This window comes from Neofelis nebulosa, chromosome 16 (genome assembly GCF_028018385.1).
Source record: "Neofelis nebulosa isolate mNeoNeb1 chromosome 16, mNeoNeb1.pri, whole genome shotgun sequence".
NCBI classification, from domain to species: Eukaryota; Metazoa; Chordata; class Mammalia; order Carnivora; family Felidae; genus Neofelis; species Neofelis nebulosa.
Window position 1 is genome coordinate 20,984,324 of NC_080797.1, and position 17,208 is coordinate 21,001,531.

General features: G+C 49.1%; 2 protein-coding genes and 1 long non-coding RNA gene across 8 annotated transcripts in view; 1 reads left to right on the forward strand and 2 right to left on the reverse strand.

Annotated features, from left to right (window-relative positions):
* The window catches only part of SLC39A11 (solute carrier family 39 member 11), a 428,283-nt gene that overhangs the window by 11,446 nt on the left and 399,629 nt on the right, over nt 1–17,208 (forward strand). The gene's annotated exons all lie outside the window — the stretch shown is intronic.
* Nucleotides 209–7,600, reverse strand: LOC131498119 (uncharacterized). Its single transcript, XR_009255296.1, has 2 exons — nt 6,482–7,600; nt 209–1,273 (listed from the first exon to the last, which is right to left on the reverse strand). It is a non-coding gene; the product is annotated as an uncharacterized LOC131498119 (long non-coding RNA).
* On the reverse strand, nt 9,952–16,763 carry SSTR2 (somatostatin receptor 2). 3 transcript variants are annotated; one of them, XM_058705015.1, is made up of 2 exons: nt 16,463–16,763; nt 9,952–11,675 (listed from the first exon to the last, which is right to left on the reverse strand). In XM_058705015.1, the coding sequence occupies exon 2, from the start codon at nt 11,580–11,582 to the stop codon at nt 10,473–10,475; it is 1,110 nt and encodes a 369-aa protein (XP_058560998.1). In that variant the 5' UTR covers nt 11,583–11,675; nt 16,463–16,763; the 3' UTR covers nt 9,952–10,472. The 3 variants fall into 3 exon arrangements, with proteins under 3 accessions (XP_058560998.1, XP_058560996.1, XP_058560997.1); XM_058705013.1 differs by lacking the exon at nt 16,463–16,763 and adding an exon at nt 15,974–16,269; XM_058705014.1 differs by lacking the exon at nt 16,463–16,763 and adding an exon at nt 15,974–16,269 and having other exon boundaries at nt 9,952–11,966.

Consider the following 17,208-nt stretch of genomic DNA (forward strand, 5'->3'; position numbering starts at 1 on the left):
TTTCATTGGGTTTCGAGTTTAAAAAAAAATTCTGAAATTCTACACTCTCCAGTTCAGCGTTTCAGGAAACATGGAAAGTGCAGGTTATCTCGTGACCTGGGACTGTGGCCCATTTTCCTGAACACGTAGCGTCTTTTTCAGAGGTGGATGGGAGCAGAGGCGAGTTCACACAGGTGGCCTAACGAACAAACTTCAGTCTGAGTCCCGCCCATGGAGACTGTGATTTCATGTGAAGGTAGTTTATAGAACAGAACACTTGCGAAGAAAAAAAGCAATACAGTTACTAAAAGCCACGTTTACTTCTTGCTTTCCAGTATACACAATCAATTAGAACAGCAAAGACAGAGGTAAGTTTATCTGACATACAGAGACACATACAGACTCACAAAGTTAGTTAGAGCTTTTACTTGAAGGCCAAAGCATTATTACCAAATTCATCTCGATACCGGACATGCAGGAATGACACGCTCACGAGAATAACCACATTCACAGTACCACAAGAATGATAAACATAGCTTGTTCGCATACCTAAGCTTGTCATATTAAAATCATCCATCACACCGTGTCACTGACATGGGTTTTGCAGTTGGACTCCCGAAGGTTTTTTTGGATGTCCCATGTTTCCTTGTGTCCAGAGCATGGAAGGAGAAAGAAAACTCCCATTAAGCCCCCACAGATGGGTAGGAGGGGGCCTGAAGGCTCGAATTCCATGACATCCACCACCTTCGGGAAACAACGATATCAGCACCGCTCAGAAGAACAGAGGGGGTGAAATGCAGTGTGAGCGCCTGTGTATGAAGTGTGTTCAGTCTCCTCTGATAATGATTGATCCGCTGCTTGTAAAAACCTGCTGTCGTTTAATGGTGAGTGACGGACAGGTGACGAAATAGAGAGTAAGTACACTTTAGGAAACATACCATACGTGTGAAACTGTTGTTGAACAATTATCAAAGTCAACTCCATACCATTGACTGACTGTTTTTTCTTGCTGAGATGGTTCTCAGGCTGTTGGAAACTGGAATGGAGATTTTTTTTTTTCCAGGAGAAAAGGCTTTCACATCATTTGGGAGAGCAGAATTGTCTACCTTTGCCCTGTATTATCATCAGATAGGGTGACCGTGGAGGCCGCTCATGGCATTTGGTTGTGTGGCTGGGCTGGCTGATTTCCTCCTCCAAACAGACGGGAAACCAGCCTTCATTGGCGGGTTGTGCTAAGTAGGAACTGTTTTCTCCTGTTCAGCCGTGTAGCAGACCGCTTCCGTCTGAGGCCATGCTATGACCGGAAGAGGGGAGAGATGGGGAAAGATTGAGGCCTGGCTCTGTACCATCCACCCATAGGATTAAATGCCTCTACTGACTCTTTCCTTCAGAGTCGGTTCTCATTTTCTCATTTTGTGAAAACTAAGGTCTTTCTATTGTTTAAAGGTGGACATTGGGCGAATGAGTGGCTCGGTCGGTTGAACACCTGACTTCAGCTCAGGTAGCGATCTCAGCTCAGGTAGTGAGTTCCAGCCCTGCCTCGGGCTCTACGCTGACAGTGCAGAGCCTGCTTGTGGTTCTCTCTCCCTCTCTCTCTGCACCTCCCCTGCTCTCTCTCTCTCAAATAAGTAAATGAACTTAAAAAAAAAAAAACAACAAGGTGGGTATTGTGGAATTCTCAAGGCAGTTTTAAATTTTTCAATATATATACATTTCAATAAATATTAGAGAACACTGTTTTGAAAGACAGATGGAAGAAACAGGATTTCAAAGAGGTACCTGCACCCCCATGTTTATTGCAGCATTATTTATGGTCGCCAAGATGTGGAAACAACATGGGTGGACCTTGAGGGCATTATGCTAAGTGAAATAAGTCAAAGATAAATACTATATGATTTCACTTATATGTGGAACTTAAAACAAAAAACCACACACACACACACACACAAACACAGCACACACAAAATAAACTAAAGAACAGGAACTCTGATGAGCTAGAAGTTTTAAATGTGAGACTCCCTGATCAAAGGCACCCCCCCCCCACTCCCAACATCTTTCTTAATGCTACCAGAGTACCTGGACCTCGGCTGACCTTGGCATTCTTGAAGGTGAAGCCCAACTCTGACAACAGGCTTTGCTGTCCGCCCCTTCAGTGCCCCACTTTGGTTCTTCTCTGACGATTAGAGTTGACTTCACTGATCCCGGAGGCAGAAAGGAAGCCCTTGAAATTCCAGATCCCCCAAACACCCATTTCCACAATGACCCAACAGCCCAGAACGATGTTGCTGATGGCAAACCGGATTTTGTATCTGCTCAGTTGGACTAGAAACGTTCTGTTTAACGGGTGAGGAGGGATGGGTTCCCTCGGCTGCAAAGACCGCTCCCAACAGAGGCCACGTGCTGCGTGGCTGAGAATACGACAAGCCCTGGGAGCTAGGAGAATGCAAAAGGTGGTTGTGTGAAGGCCCAGAGGAAAAGCGAACCATCTGGGATCTGTTGCCTCCTAGAGCAAGCTTGCGACACATAGTACCATGCCCATCCACCTGGGAGTTTAGAAGTTTTAGGAGACTTTTAGTCTGCTAAAAAGCATTTAAGGTGAAGCCAAAGTGAGTCTTTATCCAGTCTTTGCTCCGGAAGCGTCTAGATTACAGGTGGGCGTCACAGCTCTCTTTCTCATCACATACTGGCCAGTACTTAACAAGTAAAGGGAAGGAGCTGATGTGGATCTCCCAAACCACGGGAGTGGACTGGAGTGGAACCATGGACAAGGGGAAGACTTCTTTGATATTGGAGAGCCTCTTTTTGGGGGTATGTTCATGCCTGAAGAAGAGACTGCAGTGCATTTTCTTGGTGGCCAAGCCTCTCCACTTCCCCCAAAGTGTTCAACCTGATTTTTATTAAGAAGCATGGGGGCACAAAGCTAGAGTCATCAAAACAGTCTGGTATTAGCATAAAGATAGACCCGTATATCAGTGGACCAGCATAGAGAGCCCACAGATAAACCCACATGTGTGTGGTCATTTAACCTATGACCAAGGAGCCAAGAGTACACAACGGGGGAGGGACAGTCTCCTCAATACATGATGGTGTGCTGGGAAAACTGGACAGCCACATGCACACACAAAAATCAACTCAAAATGGATTATAGACCTAAAAGTAAGACTGGAAACCATAAAACTCCTGGAAGAGAGCATAGGCAGTAAGCTCCTTGACATTGGTCTTGACAATTATTTTTTGAAGCTGACACCCAAAGCAAAGGCAACAAAAGCAAAAATAGACAATTGGGACAATGTGAAGCTAAAAGACTTCTGCAGAGCAAAGGAAACCATCAACAAAACGAAACTTCCGGCAGCCTGCTGAATATGAGGAAACATTTGCAATCGTATATTTGATACGGGGGTTAGTATCCAAAATATATAAAGAATTCCTACCACTTAATAACAGTAAAAATTTTTGATTAAAAAAATGGGCAGAGGATCTGAATATTTTTCCAAAGAAGACATACAGGGAGCCAGCAGGAACACAAAAAGGTGCCCAATATCACAAATCATTGGGGAAATGCAAATCAAAACCACAATGAGATATCACCTCACACTTGTCAGAATAGCTATTATCCAAAAGCCAAGAAAGGAATGTTTTAGGGAGGAAAGAGAACCCTTCTGCACTGTTGCTAGGAAATGTAGATTGGCACAGTCCCTATGGAAAACAGTATGGAGGTTCCTGAAAAAATTGAAAATAGAGGGCTCCTGGGTGGCTTAGTTGGTTAAGCGTCTGACTCTTGATTTTGGCTCAGGTCATGATCTCAGGGTTCATGAGTTTGAGCCCCACATCGGGCTCAGCACTGACAGAACGGAGCCTGCTTGGGATTCTCTCTCTTCCTCTCTGTCTGCCCTCCCCTGCTTGCTCTCTCAAAAAAAAAAAAAAAAAAAAAAAAAAATAGAGCTATGATCCAGCCATCTGAGTATCCATCCAAAGGAAATGAAAACAGGATTTCAAAGAGGTACATGTACCCCCATGTTCATTGCAGCATTATTTATGGTTGCCAAGAAACGGAAACAACATGGGTGGGCCTTGAGGGCATTATGCTAAGTGGAATAAATCAGAGAAAGATAAATACTATATGATTTCACTTACATGTGGAATCTAAAAAACAAAAACAAAAAAAACCATACACACACAAAAATAAAAATAAGACCAAAAAACACAAAACCAAGCTCATGGATACAGACAACAGATTGGTGGTTGCCAGAGGCAGAAGATGGGGGGGGGGGGGACGGTGGGGGAAATGAATGAAGGGGTTCAAAAGATACAGATTTCATTATAAATAAGTCAAGGGGGTGTAAGGGACGGCATGGCCACTATAGTTAATAATGCTGTATTGCCTATCTGAAAGCTGCTGAGAGTGAATTTTGAAAGTTCTCATCACAAAAAAAAAAAAAAAAATTCTGTAACTACACGTAGTGATGGATGCTTAGTAGACTCCCGTGGTGATCATTTCACAATATATGCAAATATCAAACCGTCACATTATATACCTGGAACTATGGTGGTTACCCCTCAGTGAGAAAAAAAATTTTTTTTTTTTTTAAAGTTTTTTTTTTTTTAATTTTTTTTTTTTTCAACATTTTTTATTTATTTTTGGGACAGAGAGAGACAGAGCATGAACGGGGGAGGGGCAGAGAGAGAGGGAGACACAGAATCGGAAACAGGCTCCAGGCTCCGAGCCATCAGCCCAGAGCCTGACGCGGGGCTCGAACTCACAGACCGCGAGATCGTGACCTGGCTGAAGTCGGACACTTAACCGACTGCGCCACCCAGGCGCCCCAAGAGAAAAAAATTTTTAAAAAGCAGCACGGGAGAAAGAAATCTGTGTTAGAGTGCTGTCCTCCGTGAGAACCCATTTGAAAATCATTTTGAGTGATTTTCTGCACAGAGATGGTTATGTTTTTTCTTATGCAAGAGTATTGCTGTTAGCAGGACATGTGCTTTATGTTGTTTAACCAGTGGGGATGTGGTTTTGCCAACTCCTCTACCTTTTTTTGAAATTGATGTGACCATTATTTGCAGGGACAGCAGGCGGTCCTGGCTTGCACTCTATGATCTGGCATGGAGTTGTGTGCGTGAAACATTAGCTTATATGCAATCCTCCCGCCCCCCCGCCCCACCATAAAAAAAAAAAAAAATGAGCGAATGTCTGTAGACTCCCAATGAGTTAGTCAAATTACAGTTCTCTCCCTCCATTGAAAGCCTCGGAGAGTCTCTGCATCGGAAGTCTTGCCCACAGGATCCAGGAGGTGTACTGGGTGTGAGCATGTGTGCGTGCACCACGGTGTGCCTCACATGCATGTGCGTGTGTCCCTCACACGTGGGACACACGTGTGCTGCATTGTGTTGCCCTGTGCGCTGCATCACAGGGGTACGTGTGTCCGAGGGCACAGAGCTCAGCAAGCCTTAGGAGGCTGTCCCCCTGCACTGAGAAGTAGGACATTAGTGAACGCTGACAAAACAACAAGACCTTGGTTATGTTGTGCAAGAAACAATTGGGTTTCTTGTTAAAAATAACACGCATGACGGGGTGCCTGGGTGGCTCAGTCTGTTAAGCATCGGACTTCGGCTCAGGTCATGATCTCACGGTTCGTGGGTTCCAGCCCCGCGTCAGGCTCTGTGCTGACAGCTCAGACCCTGGAGCCCGCTTCGGATTCTGTATCTCCCTCTCTCTCGGCCCCTCCCCTGCTCATGCTGTGTCTCTCTCACTCAAAAATTAATAAACATTTAAAAAATTAAAAAAAAAATTAACACCCCATGAGGAAAAATGTCTGCTCTCTCAGTAATGACCACAATCCCTTGCCTGGGCACTAGCCCTCAGTGAGGAAGAGGGAGCATCGCCCAGGAATGGCACTGCTGCACCTTTGAGGTCCCCAGTGGTGGGTCGACAGGTGGTCCGGTAGAGCTGACCGTGGGTCTTCCTCTTTTGAAACTAGGAATTTCCCGGCCATTTTGCGATCTAATCTTCATAAGGACCTGGGACAACTGTGTCTCCTGTGTGCAGGGCTGAGGCGGTCTGATTTGGTTCCACCTTTCCTTCTTTAGTGACTGCCCTTCAAAGGGACTTGCTCTATTGCTGGAGGAATTGGAGGCCCAGTCACTGAAGAACGGAGCGGGAGAGGCCATGGGACACCACTTCAGAGCAGGCCTCTGTCACACTCCATGGGCTCTCCTACAAGGACAGGGCGATTTGATGTCTGGCCAGTCCTCACAGGCTAAGGGGCAAAGTGAGCCACCTCTCCTCACCAGACACCAGTCTCCTGGCAGAGAGGTCTTCTTCTGCCCCTCCTCTGTCCCTTCAGGAATGCCAGGAAAGAAGAAGGACGAAAAGCTAAAAGTGTCTCCCCTTCTCCACCCACCCGGAGGCTGAGTCTGCGTGATCGGTTCTCACACGGACAGTCTCTGTCCCCTGAACCCAGTGAGCAAGCCACGGCGTTTCATTTAATATTATACTCACTTTTAACCTGGGGAGAATCCATCGTATCCTAGTCGGCGTGGTTAAGTCTTGGTTAATATTGAACTGTGTCGTGTAGCACAGTCTGGGTGCACGCGGCCTCGAAGCGAGAAAACGGAGGCGATCGGCCTGTGTCCAGTCACTGCTGAGTTCACAGAAGCGGAGTGGGCAGCGGGGGCAGGAGGCACGAACACTTGCCCCGGAGTTGCTATTTCCAACCCTGACGGTCTGCCGACTGGAGTAACAGACCCACAGAAGCTTTTCAGCCATAAGTAGAATACAGTCCCTGGTGCCTCCTTTCCAGATGAGCTGCTAGAGGGAAGAATTTGAGACACTGCCTATGGGGATATTCCAAGAAATTCACACATTAGGAGCCGAACAACCACTTAGGTGAAGGTTTGCTCTGATGGGATGGACCTGTGATAGGAAATGTGGTGTTTCAGAATCTGGCAAAACTCGGGATCAGACAGGTGACTGATTACAAGTTGTTAGAAATCTCAAATGCTTGGCTTGCTCGCTGCCTGTGGTGATTTTTATGATGACACACATTCCAGAAACACTACTCGCACCTTCCCAACCGTCTGCGGAGACCTGATGATTCTCTTGCCATCATCCTTCAGCAAGGCCAAAGTCCATCTCTGCCTTCCACCGTAACTTAGCTGTCTTGATTGAACCATCACATTTGGAGCTGATCAGCAACACGTATCTCGACAGTCATTTCCTTCCTACCTCTCTCAGTGACCACACTGTCCACTTTTCCAGCGAGGTGCTCCTATCTAGGGCAGCTGGGGCTGAAAGGGTCAGCCATCAACACTGGAGATTAAATCTGTGTAAGCAAATAGACTCCAGTTTACTGCCTGCTCTGGAAGCCCCGCCCACCAGCCCGCATTTTCTCCTCTGCATGCCATTTGCGGTAGATAAATAAATCCATGCAAAAATTTTTTTAAAAGGTACAGTTTTAAGACGAGGCTATAGGAAAGGGAAAAGCTGTTACCCAAAAGTGCGTGCAGTAAAAATCCCATGCTATTGCTTAAGGAAAGGTCGGCCACAAGTTCCACTCAGGATTTCCTAGCAGTTACAACTAAGGAAGAGTCATGATTTCTCCTCCCCCTCCTCCTCCCCCTCCCCCTTCTCCTCCTCCCACCTCTCCTCCTTCCAAAAACAAAGGAAGGAAATGCAGTGTCCTTCCATTACCCACTGTCCTTCTCCTTGGCCGCCTAGACTATCCCAAGCTATGGCACGAAATCCACCAAATATTCGCTATTCCTCAACTCCGTGTTACTGAAACACAAGCTAACGTTGTCCAACACAGGCCACAATGTCCTGTTATCTCTCCTGATCCCTCTCTCACCAGATCCACTTAGGTTTAACCAGCTCTTAACTACCCATGCGAATGGGTAGGTTAAATAGTAGCTTGCATAATCCAAATGATCAGATGCCCTAAAAATCACTGGAGTGCCTTACTTTTTGTTCTCTCCCAGCATCCAGCAGATTTATATTCATAATTAAATGCTGAGCTGAGGCTAAGCTGACATTTTGGAATTAAAATTATGTTAACATTTAAATTAAAACAGCTATTGATTCCCGCTTTTGGAAGAAAGAAAACCACCACAGAGCAAGTTATCCTTGAAAGAGAGATTTTGAAAAATGGAGAATTCCTTTTCATCCAGTAGCAACCTGCCTGCTTATTTGGACAGAATTATAGCTTCAATCTTAGAATGATCGCCCTGCTGATGAGCACCAACTATATATCTGGATATGCATTTTGGGTCAAGACTTTAGGCGGCTGCTGTGGGCCCCAGCCCCCTTGGAGGGAGCGTCTGATTGCAGGGGCCTGAGTGCTACAGAGTTTGTCTGTCTTCCCTGAAATTATTTCCACTAATTCTTGGTCCCTTGGAATCGCTTCCCTAGGTGAAAACTCAGCCTTTATTCAAAGACCCGGGAATGTCTCATATTATTAGTATTGGTAAAGCCGGGTTTAAAGCATTTCCTTCCAAATCTTTGCTTGTTTTTATGGTGGAAGAGGAGGAAGAGTCCCCTTCTATCAGTTGTGGCTGCTAAGAAGTCCTGAGTGGAACTTATAGCCCACCTTTCCTTAAGTAAGAGTGTGGGATTTTACTGCGTGCACTTTTGGGTCACGGCTTTTCCTATAGTCTCATCTTATAATTGTGCCTCTTTTAGTTTTTGCGTGGATTTACTTATCTATCATAATATTACTGAGCACATTTTTCTAGGCCGCAGTGAGTCCTTTCGGGAATGAGGTGGCATGAATAATATAGACAGAACGAAGGCGGCACATTAACAGCAACGCTACAGGTGGGGTTCTTAGTCATTCTGTCAAATGGGCCTTGCTCAGGGAGCCAGAAGAGGAAGGCTCCTTTTTAAATATGGTAAAATCTATATGTGAGACACTCAGGGAGTGAGGCTTTCACAGAAACCCAGAGATGATGGCATCCTTACAAACACCCACGTGTTATATCTTCATACCCTGGAAATTTTGCTCAGTGAAATGGGCATCATCTCGTCTCTTACTGCTTTGTATGTGAGCCCATCTACCATTTCAGGCACAGAAAAATGTCACCGATGGTGTGGAATGCCTGTCTGTGACCACGCTTGAGGACAGCTCAGAGTCTGTGGCGTTGAAGGTCGATGTTCAATTTGTGTATGGTGGGCGGGGAAGGTGGCACAGGCATACCTGTGAGGGATGGGACTCCCGCCACCACTCCTACCCAGGCACCCCCTACCTGCTACATTTTGGTTGGCTGGCTCCCGTGCCTATGTTTCAGGAATAGCATCCTTGGGTCTTTAGTGTGTACTGTGGTTTTCTTAGTGTCTAGCTTTGTATCAACTCCTTAAAAAAAAAAAATCAAGGAGTTGTTAGATTACATTTCCATTTTCTTTCATTAGGAAGCCCTGTCTGCCTTTTTTTTAAAAGAAGAATTTCATGGTTTCTCATCAAGGTGTAATCTTGTTTTATTCTTATTCATTTATTGTCATGGTGGGGGAGGATAAAATGGTTTCCCCACAAGAATTCCAGTCAACTATCTGCCTGTCATGTTGGTGATTTCCTCCACCCTCCCCTTCCATGGCTCCCTAAGAAAGACCAAAGCAAATTAAGAAGGAACAAATGCAATCTTACAACAAAGCAGGCTTTGTCTTGATAAATACAATAATCGACGCCCCCCCCCCCCAAAGCATTTAAGTCCTTTTGGGTAAATGAATGATTCTTTGATTATATCTAAGGAGAGAAAACACATGAATTTATAGTCTGGGTCCTCAAATAACTCCTTTGCCTTTCTCACTCTGATCCAACTTGCTGGAAATTAAATAAAAGCAAATACCCAGGGGGCAGAGGTGGGTTGGAGAGGCTGGAAGCTTTAAGGAGATGTCTTTAAGAAAAAGAATACAAAAATATCTTCCTTTACAATTTTTTACGAAAACATGTGGTCATGTGAAAATACTGCCCAAGCATGTGAGATCCCTGAAGCTTAAACTTTATTGGCTTCATGGTAAGTCCACTTCTGTGGGTTCCATATTGTAACAAATGTCCACCTATACTATGCACACTTCAACTCGCTACTCATGTACTTGAACACAGGGAACGTAGGAATGACTGTACAGGGACTAGAGAGGAATAGAATAGATAAGTATAAACGTTAAGACCACAAGATTACATATTAGGTTTTGAACATGCAGACGTACTTTCCTATCTTTGTTGAGTGTCACCATTTCTACAGATCATACCCAGGCGTGATCTCTTCTTCTCCTGACTTGGAATTGTCTGCTTTAAGGGGGAGGTAATCAATTTAATACATTATCATTCACTCAGACAAGCAGACTCAAACACTGTTCTCTGATTGGACTCATGCTGAGCAATTCCCTATTCTAGAAGCCAGGTGTGATGGGCAAGAGGAAGGGAAGGCATGGGGGCAGGGAGCATATTGCCACTTGGCAGAGCTTGGCGTTTTATTCTATTTTTTATTTTTCAGGCAGTTCAGATACTGGTCTGGAGATCCCCATTGAGGAGGGTTCTCTGGGTCTCTGTGGTCTCATTCAGCCGGGATTTGTCCTGCTTACTGTCACTCCGTTCCCCGTCATCTGTGCCGCTCACCTTGACCAAGCAGAGGACATTCTGGAAGCTCTTCTTGAAGTTGTCAGACAAGAAGGCATACAGGATAGGGTTGGCACAGCTGTTAGCATAGGTGAGGACCACCACAAAGTCAAACATGCCTTTAAGCGCTGGGGTGGGATTGATGGCCACAGACACGGAGGAGACATTGAATATGTAGAAGGGGAGCCAGCAGAAAATGAAGACGGCCACCACTATGGACACCATCCGGGTGACCTTCTTCTCAGACTTTTTCCTCTTGGAGGAACCCACGCGGATCCCAGAGGACTTCACCTTGATGATAATGAACAGGTAGCAAAGACAAATGATGGTGAGGGGCACCAGGAACCCCAAGATGAAGGTGTAGATAATGAACCCTGTGTACCATGCCCCAGATTCACCTGGCCAGTTGATGGTACAGCTGCTTCTCCCCCACTGGTTGCTCCGAAGCCCAGCATAGATCATGATGGGCAAGATGACCAGCAGAGACACTCCCCACACAGCCACATTGACCATCTTGGCCGTTCGGGGTCTCCTCCACTTGGCCGACTTGATGGGGTGGACCACAGCCAGGTATCGATCGATGCTCATGACTGTCAAGCAGAAAATGCTGGTGAACTGATTGATGCCATCCACAGTCATGACCACCCGGCAGATGGCCTTGCCAAAGGGCCAATGGACCAGAGCCACCTGCATGGCCAGGAAGGGCAGACCCAGCATGAAGAGCTCGTCCGCGATGGCCAGGTTGAGGATGTAAATGTTGGTGATGGTCTTCATCTTGGCATAGCGGAGGATGACGTAAATGACAAGCGTATTGCCACACAATCCGATGATGCAGACTACAAAATATATGAACGTGAGGACTGCGTTGCTGGTCAGATCATAGTATGGCTCTGTCTGGTTGGAGCCGTTGGCCGCCACCACAGAGCCATTGAGGTCAAAGGGAGGGGAAAGCCACGGGCGGCTCTCGTTGAGTAGCTCGTACTCCATGTCCATGGCTGCCTTACACTCCTCTAGGCCGGTTCCAGCCAGCCAGAGATCTTACTCTCACCTTAAGGTGTCCTGGAGGCAAAGGATCCACTGTGACATCTGCAAGGGAAAAAGGAAGACGGGTCCACCAGTCAGAGGCTTACACTCGCGCCAGCTTTCCGGGTCTCCGGTTTACCCTCTCAGACATGCCCTGCAGTCGAAAAGCGTGTTCTCTTTCTGCATCAGCATTAGAGCTACTGACCCATTCTTATCAGTGTGCAGACTCTTTGAGTTGTTTTTCCACCGGGGGTGGGGGGGGAGTAGGGAGATGGGGGGAAGGGTTTGTTTGGGTCAGGTCATCATGGTTGACCTTGTCATCTTTGGTGACGCATGTGTGGGACATGGCTGAGGCTGCAAAAAAAAAAAAAAAAAAAGGACTTTGATTCCTAAGAAGTTGACTGGTCCAGACTGTAAAAAGGCAGAGCATGAAGTCCCGCCACTGACTCTGAGGGGTCTGACACGGGCATTCTTGGCCTTTTCCCTGTGAGGACATCTCCACGGACTTGCCGACTGCTTTGGAGTCTTTCCATTCTGAAAATCCCAAGTGGAAAAATCCCAGAGTTTAGAGGTAAAGCAGAAGGGTTCCACCATGAAGCCTGTGTGACCTCGTGCCACACGACCACTCTCACTCTCTCTCATTTGTGAAAATGGGGGCGTCACGGGGCACCTGGGTGGCTCAGTTAAGCGTCCAACTCTTGATTTCGGCTCAGGTCATCATCTCACGGTTTATGGGATTGAGCCCCGCATGGGGCTCTGTGCTGACAGCATTGGACCTGCTTGGGATTCTCTCTCTCTCTCTCTCTCTCTCTCTCTCTCTCTCTCTCTCTCTCCCCCCCCCTCTCTCTCTGCCCCTCCCCTGCCTCTCTCAAAATAAATATTTTTAAAAATGGGGGCATCATGGAGGTTAAGGGATGAAATGTATATGGAAATGCCTGGCATTGTGCTGAGCTCATAATCAGAACTAAAAAAAAAAAAATCTTCTTTCCCCCTTTTTTCCTCTGCCATCTGAGTTAGCTCTAATTTATTAAAATCTACTCACATAATGAATAAATTTCTAGTCTTAAATATCAAAAATAAAAATCTGGCTTGCTTTTATATTTAAAATGCATGTTTTAGTTTAGTTTGTTTCTTCTGTTTTCGTTTCTCCAATACCCAGTGCTTGACCTTCGCATGCTTCACAGAGTCCCTGGGGGGGAGGGTTACTCCCTGGGGGCGGGGTGGGGGGGGGCGCGGTTTACTGCCCTGGAATGCTCATCTTCTAACACTCCAGCGGATTTGCCTGGGATCCCCTGGTTAAGGAGGAAAACAGGAGCCAGGTGTGAGGGAGGCAGGCTCATTCACAGAAGTGCATTCCCAACACTACCTGGTTCATTCACGACTCTATCCCCTTGATCTTCACCATCCTATGAAGTGGGATAACTGTCCCCGTTTTACAGATGAGAAACCGAGGCTTAGGGAGTTGAAGTAATTTGCTCCCATTCCCTTGTATGTAACTGGTGGAGCTGGGATTTAAACACAAGACGCTCGACTCTTCTGCGTTTTTCACAGCATCATATCTGCTGCTCGGTGGACTGGAAAACTAGTGGCTGATAATTGGGCTTTGGTTTAAAACAGCTGACTCCTGTTTTACGTTAGCTCTCAGAGAATAATTGTAACTCCACTGGCTTGGCCCAAGTCATAAAACAATAGCCCATCAGATAATTAGGTGATTTATCTACTGTCATGAAAAAAAAAAAAACCAGTGCTGGGGGGGGTGGGTGGGTGGGCAGATTCTTTGTTCTGCACACCAGGGATATAGGAATGAACAGGGCATGTCTGGTGCCCTCTGGGAGGTGGTAATTTAGGAGGGGGGGCAGGCAAGGAAGCCAACTCCTATTGGGTGTGAATTGCATGGAGAAATGAACAAAGGGCTTAAGAATGCCTTCCTCTCCTGAAGGATTCAGAGGAGGCTTCATAAGAGGAATGTGTAGGCTGGGTCTTGAATATATGAAGAATAAAGCAGGAAGGGCAGGAAGGAGGTCATTCCAGGAAGAGAGAAGATGGTAAAAGGCCAGTGTGCTCAGCACACAGTGGGAATAATTCACTTGGTGGACACATCTCTCCCGAGCAAGGCACTTTCCCTGGTGCCTGAGTGAAGATTGGAGATCGCTCCTTTATGCTTGGAGAGACTGCTAGTGAGCTATAGGGGACTTAGCCACCAACAAGTTCTAGAGAATCCTTGCCCACCTTTGCCTCTGATTCATTCTGCACTGCCAGGCACAATTGTTTACCCTCTCTATGCTAATTTCCCTACCGGGCAACTATCTGTAAAGTGGGGTCTGGGCTCTGTGGCTGACCTTTCTGCAAAGTACTTTGGGGACCCAGGATTTAATGTCTTCGTTGGGTAAAAAGCATAAACTGGCAGCTCTTAGAAACCGAAATTATAAAGAAACCATTTTGGGTATCCCTGGATTAATTTGGGTTGTTTCCACTATTATTCTAACCGTCTTATTGGTCCTTTAATTCTACAGACCCAGAATCCTGTTGAAGCCGCCTGCACTGGGGTGTGTATTCATCACTAGCATTTCCAAGGTCCCGTCTACGTAACATGCAAGGTCACACTTCAGTGTCTGGGTGAGCCTGAACACCTCTGGGGGACAGAGCGCTGTCTAGAGCTTTGGAGATACAGATGATGACGGTGGAGGACAGTGAGGGAGGGTCACATGCTGATCTCCAGCCCTAACTCTGCCTTTTTGGCTGGGGTCTCCCTCAGTGGGATGGAATTGCCTAAGGTGATTGTTTTTCTGAAATAGGCTGTGAAGCAGCAGCAGCACATAGCGTTCAGGGCTTGGTGAGGGTGACAGAGGTGGTAAGCTGGCGAGCCAGTCCAGAGTGGGAGCCCTCTCCAAGGAAGAAATGAGTTTAAGTCACAGTGACTCTTACTATTTGGTCAACAATGAAGTCAGCTGCCTAAGGTCTCCGAGTGACCTTCTGCTTCATCTGGGTCCCGGGGTAAGTGGAGTCCCATGCCAGGCAATCAATGCCTGTTGGATTGGGGTTAAGTTAGACGCACGAGGAAGCTTGGCTAGAATTCTGCTTGCTTTATTTTTCCAGCCTAAGAGTTAGTCACTGGCAACGGCTAGTTTTTGGTCTCCTCTGAGACTGAGTCTGGGCTATGTTGGAGAGGAGGGTGAGAATGGTCTGGGGTATCCCTTGCCCTTCCGGGAGCCTGTGAATCGAGTGTGGGCATTGGGACTGGGCATCAGGAGCGGGCCTAAATCCTGCTGGGCTCCAGCTTTTCCCTTCTTCCCAACATTCCACCCCAAGCCCCCCATTCATTCCTCACCACCACTTCCCCAGTGGCCAGCTAAACAAACCCAAGTAGGTCTCCAGCCAGCCATAGCTCAGCCCTGCTGGTGGAAGACACAATAGTCAGGTGCTAGCCACCGCGGCAATACAGCGCCTGAGGAAAGCCCAGGCAGCCTGGCCAAAGGGCATGGGGGAGAGGTGAGACTGGGGACAGTCCATTTGGTTCCCCAGGCTGGCACAGAAAATCCTCATCACTCAATTCCACGGCCCTCAGGTCCAAGGGTTTCTTAAAGAATCCTCTGCTATTTCCAGGAGGCTGATGGGGGAGATTAAAGACTGTCGTGCCAGCACTCCCCGTCGCTAAACGCAGAGGTGGTGGCCGAGGCATCAGGGTGGCCGGGAGCTGTTAACAGCCGCTTGGGGGCTTGGCCGGCGGCTCCCGGGCGCGGGCCACTCAGGGGTTGGGTCTTTCCAAACATAGGCGAACTGTCCTCTCCTCCCCGGTGCTGGGGAAGGAGTCCCTAGACCTCTCGGGATCTGTCTCCCAGGCGGGGAAAGGAAAAACAGAGGAGAAGCCACCCTTTTTCTCTGCTCCACCGCCTGCCCCTTACAGGCTTGGATCTCGAATGCACGCCCCGCAGGAGCCCCCAGCAGTGACACCCTCCACCTCCGTCCCAGCCGGCTTCGCTCTCCTCGCGTGGGGGCTCTTTTGCAGGCGGCTGGGAGAGAAGTTGTCCCCCGTCGCAGCTACCACCTGGACGAGCCGGCTGGGGGACGAGGACTGGACAAGGGCGCATGCCACGCACACCGGCCTGCGGTGGTGCGGACGCGTCCGATCCCGCACACACGATCCACAGCCCTCACTCACTCCAGGGCACCCGCCGTCGTTCCTTGCCACCAAAATCGCCGCCCAAAAGGCACAGGGGCGGAGAACCACGCTCCGGGACCTACTCTCGGGCACACCGAGGCGCGCACCACCATGCATCGCAGATGCACCCAGGTGCCCAAGTGCGTCTCTTTCTCTCTCTCTCTCTCTCTCTCTCTCTCTCGCACACGCACACACGCCTCACCTTTGCTTTTCCGCTGCAATCGGCTAGCTCGGCTCGTCGGCACCCAGCGACCGTCCCCAACCCCGCCGGGCGCCCAGGCGCGCAGCAGCTTGGCCGGCGCCTGGCGCTCGGCGGCCCGCGCTGCCGGCTCCCGCTCGCCCCTCGCGCCGCCCGGAGCCCAAAGGGCCCGCAGACCCCCGGCGCCGAGCGCGGACTGAGGCTCGGGCGCGGGTGGCCGAGCGAGCGCGTGCGCGCGGGTGGCTGCGTCGCCGGGACTGGTCCCGCGGAGCCCGGGCCCCTCGGCACATTTCCCCACGCGCCTCCCCCCCGCCCGGTTACGTCACGGCAGCTTCGCTCCGCCCGCTGGTCCGTAGGAGGACGGGGCTGAGCCGCGTGGAGAACCCGCCGGGGGCTGCGGGGCCGAGCTCACCGGGGCGGGGGCGTGAAGGGCCGAGCGATCCCGGCCTCCCGGACGCTCGTGGCGGGGACACGCGCTGCGTTCCCTCTTACCGCTTGCACAGGATCGGGTGTGTTTCGGCCAGCATATTCCGTGCGGCTGGAGTGGCGGCCCGGGGGACCCGGACCCGCGCCGGGACCTCCGCGCCGGGACCTCCGCCATCTCCCGTCAGACAAGTTTGCAGAGCCGGTCGTCCCGGGGCGCAGGGCCGCGGGGACAGCAGGGAGGAAATGGGTGTGGGGGAAAGCACTTCATGCAGTGGCCAGCACCCCTCCGGCCCAGCGTGTGAGCCGGCACATGGGTTCCAGAATTCAGCTCGAGGCTCAGCAGAGGACTCGTGCCCTCTCCCAGCTTTCCGTACTCGGAGGTGCACAGGCATACAGCCAGTCGCCCGCCTGTAACCCTGTCCGACGGCACCTGTTGGCGGGACCCAGCTCCGCTCCCCTCCTGCGAGCTGTGCGTGAGCAAGAGGGGACACGCAGGAAATGGGAGCTGAATCCCCCCGGGGAAAGCGTTTTGTTTTGTTTTCTTTTCTTTTTTTTTTTTTTTTTTACTGTTTATTTATTTTTGAGAGGCAGAGAGACAGAGCACGAGCAGGGGAGGGGCAGAGAGAGGGAGGCACAGAATCCGAAGCAGGCTCCGGGCTCCGAGCTGTCAGCACAGAGTCCGACGCAGGGCTCGAACTCACAAACTGTGAGATCATGACCTGAGCCGAAGTCCGATGCTTAACCCACTGAGCCACCCAGGCGCCCCCACCCCCCCCCTTTTTTTTTTACATCGTTTTCATTTTTGACTGTGA